A 7,325-nucleotide genomic window follows, 5' to 3' on the forward strand; every position below is an offset into this window, starting at 1 on the left:
CCCCCCAAAGTCAGCCATGATAGGCTACGTAAACTTTTACATAGCCTATCATGGTGTTTTTTAAAAATCTAGCCGTGATAGGCTACGTAAATCTTTATGTAGCCTATCATGTCTGTTTGTTTGTTTTATTTGGAAATGGCGGCGGCGGCAGCCGGTCGGAAGACCGGGCGCAGCCGCCGCCGCCGCTGAACCACCGCTGCCAGGGACATTTGCACAAGGTAAGTCCCATCCCAAGGGGCGGCCAGGGGGGGCAGACCATTTCTCCACCAATTTTGGGGGGCCGAATGCGCTGGCATTCGGCCTCCCCGAGATTCGTGGAGGAATTCTCTGACATCCCTAGATAGGCATGTCAGAGAATTTCGCCATGAATCTCGGGGAGGTCGAATGCCAGCGCATTCGGCCCCCCGAAATCAGTGGCGAAACGGTCTGCCCCCCCGGGACGGGTCTTACATTGGGCGAATCTCCCTGGCGGCGGTGGCTGTGGCAGCGGTTCGGCAGTGGCGGCTGCGGCGGCTGGTCTTCTGACCGGCCGCCGCCATTTCCGAGTTTAAAAAAAAAAAAAAGTGATAGGCTACCTAAAGATTTACGTAGCCTATCATGGGTAGATTTTTAAAAAATACCATGATAGGCTACGCAAATGTTTATGTAGCCTATCACGGCTGAGTAAAAAAAAAAAAAAAACAACCCGCCCGTACGCAAATGGCGGCACCCATGGCTGCCACCATTTGCGTACGTGCGTTTTTTTGTTTTTTTTTAAACTCAGCCGTGATAGGCTACGTAAACATTTATGTAACCTATCATGGCTGACTGCAGGGACGCAAACGGCGGCTGCTATGGCCGCCGCCATTTGCAGACCTGGCCGGCAGAATTTACAGTGGGAGGGACGGGGCGCCTCCCCCCCAGCCAGAGTTTCAGGGGGGAGGGACCGGGCACCTCCCGCCCGGCCAGAGTTTTGATGGGGAGGGACAGAGCGCCTCCCCCCCACCGCAAATCAAATTTCATAAAAGGTAAGTGACTTTCGTACATCCCTACCCTCAGATTAGGCGCTCTGAGGAAGGCCCCAGATATTGATTGTAGTATCTAGGGATGGACAAAAGTCCCTTACCTGGTTCTGCAGCTTGCTTTGCGGTGGGAGGGAGGTGCTTCGGTTCTCCCCTGAAGTTCATGGCAGGGGGGAGGCGCCACGCCTCTCCCGGCCAAAATTCAGGCTGGAGGGGAGGCGCCCCATCCCTCGCTGCCAAAATTCAGGTCGGGGAGAAGCGCCCCATCTACCCGGCCACGAAATACAAAAGTAAATGTAAAAAACAACAACACACACCTGTGATAGGCTACGTAACGATTTACGTAGCCTATCACGCCTAGATTTCCAAAGTCAGCCGTGATAGGCTACGTAAATCGTTACGTAGCCTATCACGTGTGTGTGTGTGTGTGTTTTTTACATTTACATTGCAATGGTGGCGGCGGCAGCTGGTCGGGGGACCGGCCGCTGCCCCCGCCCCCACTGAAACGCTACCGAAACGCCGCCGGGACCCGCCGCCGAGAGGGACATTCGGAGGAGGTAAGTCCCATCCGGGGGGGGCTGGGGGGGCCGAGAATTTCACCGCCAATTTCGGGGGGCCGGATGAGTTGGCATTCGGCCTCCCCGAGATTCATGGAGAAATTCTCCGCCATCCCTAGTAGTATCCAGTAGGGCTGTGCACAGACCCCCTAATCCACTTTGGATGCTGCCTCAGATCCTCTGAAGTGACCCCTATATCCCTATTGGATTGATTTGGACCCCCTCCATTTCTCCTCAGATCTGAATCTGAAGTGAGATTCAGATATTCAGATCTCCTCTTTTGGGTGCCATTGACTTGCGTGGGAAAACACAACTGGTTGTAATGTTTTCAGTTTTTATGTTACAGGCATGAAATCTGGAGACCTCAAGAGGAGACAACCTTCAAGATTTCAGACGGTTTGGCTGAGTGGTTTTTGTGCTACATGGAGTTAAAATTGGATGTTTTCCATAGAAACTGTCACAACAAAGAGCTGTAACTTCTCACTGTTTCTAAGCATGCACATGGCACCTTGTCCCCTCCCAGCCCCCTCGCGGGCATCACCCCCCCCCAAAAAAAACGCCCAGGTGGTTTGGCCCACTGGCTTATGTGCTAGGCGCTGGGGAAATTTGATTTGTCCCAGGAAAACTTCCAAAGCAAAGAACTGTAACTTCTCCGTGTTTCCATGCATGCATGTGACACCTTGGCCCCTCCCAGCCCCCCTCAAGAGCATCGTGCTTTTTCAACACTCTCTTGAAATTTGGATGTATAGTGTTGGTGGAAGAACAGCCTAGCATGCATACGCACAGAGACACACACAAGAGCTAAAGAAAAGATGAACTACCTAAGCAAATAATGGGTGTCTTTAATTTATTGTTTTATATTTCATGTTCTTTTATGGAAGGCAGGTTAACGTCAAGAAGTACAGGACTGATAGTAGAGGCAATAAGATAAGAGCCAAGAGGACATGATCATTAATAATTAAAATAACAACAACTCTTCTTTAATTTTTGTTTTGGGGGGATCGGGGGGCAAACACCACACTCAAATGCTGCTATAATACTCCTTGAAGACAAGAAAGAAAGAAAGAAAGAAAGAAAGAAAGAAAGAAAGAAAGACAGACAGAACTAAATACTTGAATATGACTCAGAAAGGGACGGGGAAGGAGGAACAGGCCCAGAAGTCAATGTTTGCTTTTAAAAATGGAAATAACACTGAGTTTTTTAAATCTAAAAGAGACAGAGTTGACAAACAAGAATAACAAGGAAATTGAGTGGAGAAAGCAGAAGTGAGGGTCGACCTTAAACAACAAACACGGCCTTTTCCAGAGTCCAGAACCGAGATAAACAAACACAAGGATGGCAGAGGAGGGGGTAGCGTAGCAGCAACGAGCGAGGAAAAGCTATGTTAGTTTGAACAAATATGGAAAGGAGAGATAAATCTAATCTAATACAAATAACAAATGAGTCAGAGGTAGAAAGAAATAGGAGAACGCGTCTGGAAGGGGTGCTGCAAAGACACCATCCCAAAGGGGATGGTTGAGCAAGGAGCGAGAGAACAATCCCACAACAACCAAGCTGTTTCCTTTTAATTTAAATTTTGAGGAAAGCCTAATAGTGATCAAAATTGAATAAATTGAAGGAACAACTCCTAGGAATGCACATACACACATATACGATCATCTACCCACACCAGCCCTCTCCAAAGACACAGCTAGTGCAATAACCAAACACAGCCTTTCTCCGAAGTATATATTACCCCTTCCTCCACCACTCTCTCTGATTGGAGACTGCTGGCATTGATTCTGACTGAGAGTTCCTATTCACCAAAGCACACTTCCTCCTCCTCCTGTGCTCACCTTCCTGCCTCCCCCTGCCTTCCCACATCCACTTGCCTTCCCCCTCCCTCCTCCTCCTCCTCCTCCTTCCCCTCCACATGAGCTTTCAGAAGTTGACACATTTTGGAGACAGCCTGTCTGGACTGCTCAGGCATTAAGCAGAGCTCTGAATATACGAGGCGGAGGAGGTGCTTCATGGGGGGCGGGCGCTTCGCCCCGTGGTACCTTGGTACTGCTCTGACCTGCTTCGTATCATGAAGATTTTGCTCCGAATAAGCCCGCTTTGCCTCATTATTCAGGCTTCATAATGAGGGGATGCACAGCCCTAGTATGCAGGCAGGTTCAGTTTGAGAGAGGCCTTGGAGTCTACGAAACACAGATGGAACAGATGGAACAAAATCTGGACGTGCCTAGAAAAGATAGTATGTTTTCATGTTTTTAAATGCTTGCTGTTTTTTTTTTTTTTTCTGTCATTCTAGCTTCACACTTTTTTAAGAGACGTCCAGTTTTCTAATGCTTCAGGGAGTGGACTGTATCTGGATGAAAATGGGGAGCTGGGAGCTGACTTTGAATTTATTAATTGGGTGCTGTTTCCCAATTTGACTCGTGGTAGAGTGAAAGTTGGGAGCATAAAGAGACAAGCATCCACAGACAGAAAGCTCACCATTAACCCAGAAACCATGGTGTGGCCGAGGCATTTTAATCAGGTAGGAGAAATGATTACTGTCATATTTTGGACTTGTGGCATCTGTTAAATTCTAATAAAATGTGGTTAATACTAGGGCTGTGCACTGCTTCGGTGCCAAATCTGAATACCCAAGTGAATCAGGGTGCTTCGGGGCTGCCTCGGTGAGATCCAAAGTGGATCAGACTAGCACTGAGGTGGTCTGAAGTGAACCAGGCCATCTTCAAAGCCTGGTCCACCTTGGAGATTCAGAGCTATTATAATGCTTTCTGAAGCCCAGACACCCTGTTTCAAAGTGTATCTACTTGTGAAAGGTCAGGGAGGGGGAAAGGAGGAGGACGAGGGAGGGAGGGAGCTTTTGTTGTTGTTGTTCAGTCGTTCAGTCGTGTCCGACTCTTCGTGACCCGATGGACCATAGCATGCCAGGCCTTCCTGTCCTGCGCTCTCTTCCGGAGTGTGCTCAAGTTCATATTCATTGCATCCATGATGCTATCTAGCCATCTCATCCTCTGCCGTCCCCTTCTCCTTTTGCCTTCTGTCTTTCCCAGCATCAGGGTCTTTTCCAGAGAGTTTTCCCTTTGCTTTAGGTGGCCAAAATATTTGAGCTTCAGCTTCAGTATCTGTCCTTCCAATGAGCACTCAGGGTTGATTTCCTTTAGGATTGACTAATTTGACCTTCTTGCAGTCCAGGGGACTTGTAAGAGCTTTGGGAGGGAACTTTGGGGAATGGCAATTCTAGTTGCCAGATTAGGGCTGAACTTCACTGAGCAGTCTCCAATTATTGGCAGTGGTGGAGAAGGGGGCACAGGATACTGTATATATTGGAAAGATCAGCCTGTGTTTGTTTCATTGCAAGAGAGAATATTGTTAGAGGTGGTGGTTAGGGAGAGCTGTTATAATTGGTTAGTGTGTATGTGTTGTACTGCAGCTTTTCTCCTTATTCTTTCCCACACAGCACTTTTCAGTTCAACTATTCCCTTTCCTTCCTTTCTGGATTATTTATTTAAAACCCCCAAAACATTTTAAAAAGTGCTTTAGTTTCCTCTCTCCTTGCCTTCTTCATTGCCACCCCCTACCATGCTGAATTATTCAGTCATTCTTAATATCATCTGTCTGTCTGTATGTCTGTCTGTCTTTCTTTCTTTCTTTCTTTCTTTCTTTCTTTCTAGATCATTCATTAAAAAGGGCGGGGGGAAAGCAAGAAAGGTTTAAAAATCGATTTTCAACTTTCCCCCCTATTTTTTCCAGGTAGATCCTTTAAGAAGATGTGTGTGTGTGTGTGTGTGTGTGTGTGTGTTCATTCTTGGCTCTCCTGCCCATTTCTTGGTTCCTGTATTCTTTACCCTCCCATGTTTGAACTTCCCATGTTTGAAATATCTTTCCCCTTAAAAAAGAGGGGGGGAAACTCTTTTCTTTGCTTGTCAATAGTTCCGTATTTGCTTTGCTTTTTCTCTTGTGTGTCTTTGTGTGTGCTTTTATTGTGGAGAAGCAAACAGGGTGTGGCAAAGCACTACACACATTAACAACGTATATTATTCATATTTAATACTACACTGTGTGGCAAATAAAGCCCAATATCATTCACTGTGAAGCTGTATAGGGAAGGGGAGAAGGGTTATTTTTACTTCAAAGAAACCTAGAGCAGAGACTACATTCCTAATCGCTGCTTAAACACCTAACTTCTCTGATTAGTCCTTTATGACCTTTGGTTTGAGTTTCTGAGAACAGCACAATTTATCTGTGTCTACCACAGAAGCTACTTTAGTCAAACTCTCTGAAATTTGGCAGGTAGAACCCACTCCAAGGGGGCTGACAGATTCCTAAATTTCATGTCTTCATCATACAAACTGAAACATTCTGGCCATTTCTGTTTTCCAATGCAAGTCAATGGGAAAATGTCAAATCTGAACAATTTGGATATCCAAATCTCGCTTCACATCCAAATCTGAAGCGAAGCGGGTTAGGTCCAAATCAGTCTGATGTCAAGTGGGGGGTCCATATACAGTGGCAGTTAATACCTATGTGGTGTCTAACAAAGTCTCTTCACTGGTGTGTTTTATGGTAGGCCCCTTCCAACCCTACTATTCTATGATGGTTGCTGCTTTATTGCTGTTGTTGGTTCTGCTTTGCATTTTAGTTTATTTTGATATTGTGTCTTTCACCTTTCAGTTTTGTACTCTGTGTTCAGCCTAATTATGTAGAAACAAGTGGGATATAAATGTTGAAATGAACACATGAACAGCCCAAAGAGCATCCTGGGGTCACTTGAGGTCAATGGGACTGGAGATCTCATTGGGTCCTTTCCAAAATTTATTATTCATTTCCATAGACACAAATGCCCCTAACATGTTTTCCTTTCTGCTCCTTCTCTTTATCCCTAGACTGTGCCTCATTCCAGGTGTGTCGAGAGCTGTTGCCCTGGATATGCCAAGGAGTTCCAGGAAGGAGAGCCACCTTGCTGCTATGCTTGTGCTTCATGTGCAGAAGGGACCATCTCCACTCAGGAAGGTGGGTGACCTCAGAGGAAAGAATGCCCCCTTGGGAAATAAAGCAAAGACTTGGGTTTATTTTTTATTTTTTTGCCTCAACACCACATTTTTAATCAGGGGCTCTTTTCTGGATCTCCCTGTCATCTGAGATGAGGAGACTGGTGACTTGATAGAGGGGCTTTTTGGTTGTGGCACCCGGCTAATGGAATGCCCTCCCCAGGAAGGCTCAATAACTGTGATGCCATTCTAGTGCCAGGTGAAGATGTCTTTATTTGCCCAGCCATTTCAGCACTTAGAGCGAATCTGGTTTTAATGATGGGTTTCTCCATTCTGCTGCATGTTGATGCTGTCATTCTTTATTTTATTTTAATTGTAATTAATTGACCTTATAGTATCTCTCTGTGTGTGTTTTTTCTGGTTTGTAAATCATCCTAACAGTTTTGTTTTGTTTTTGTTTTTTCCTGAAGGGTAGGCTCAAAATCATTTAAAGGAATGAAATAAACATTCAGACATTTCAGTGAAGATTTTAAAGACAGTTTTGAACTTGGATCCCATCTGGGCTTCAGTATTTTTAATCCCCACTGCTAATTCCATGCATCACCCCTCTCCCTGCTCTGCTTTATACATGATTAAGGCAGGCCCATTTGTAAAGACACAGGGCTGTCTACATTACACATAAAAAATCTTCTGCAAAATGTGGAGGTTTCTGGGTTTCAGTCAGAATCAGCTGGAACTCTATAGAGCTATCCAAGGTGCTGAACCCTTTTGGGGGATAGGGT

General features: G+C 45.9%; 1 protein-coding gene across 1 annotated transcript; it reads left to right on the forward strand.

Annotated features, from left to right (window-relative positions):
* The first annotated feature begins 989 nt into the window (after window positions 1–989).
* On the forward strand, window positions 990–7,064 carry LOC146356422 (extracellular calcium-sensing receptor-like). The gene is made up of 4 exons (XM_084832621.1): window positions 990–1,007; window positions 1,905–1,954; window positions 3,852–4,079; window positions 6,439–7,064. Exons 2-4 carry the CDS (start codon window positions 1,907–1,909, stop codon window positions 6,571–6,573), a joined length of 411 nt encoding a protein of 136 aa, XP_084688747.1. The 5' UTR covers window positions 990–1,007; window positions 1,905–1,906; the 3' UTR covers window positions 6,574–7,064.
* Window positions 7,065–7,325: the final 261 nt, after the last annotated feature.

This window comes from Heloderma suspectum, chromosome 2 (assembly GCF_057233095.1).
Source record: "Heloderma suspectum isolate Gila_16-S chromosome 2, 16-S_ref, whole genome shotgun sequence".
NCBI classification, from domain to species: Eukaryota; Metazoa; Chordata; class Lepidosauria; order Squamata; family Helodermatidae; genus Heloderma; species Heloderma suspectum.

What these genes read in the sequence shown, in the direction of transcription:
- LOC146356422 (XM_084832621.1), top strand. Translation starts at nt 1,907, where the DNA reads ATGAAATCTGGAGACCTCAAGAGGAGACAACCTTCAAGATTTCAGACG. An exon ending in AACCTTCAAGATTTCAGACG is followed by an intron (nt 1,955 to 3,851) that starts GTTTGGCTGAGT and finishes CTGTCATTCTAG; the next exon opens with CTTCACACTTTTTTAAGAGA. An exon ending in GGCCGAGGCATTTTAATCAG is followed by an intron (nt 4,080 to 6,438) that starts GTAGGAGAAATG and finishes CTTTATCCCTAG; the next exon opens with ACTGTGCCTCATTCCAGGTG.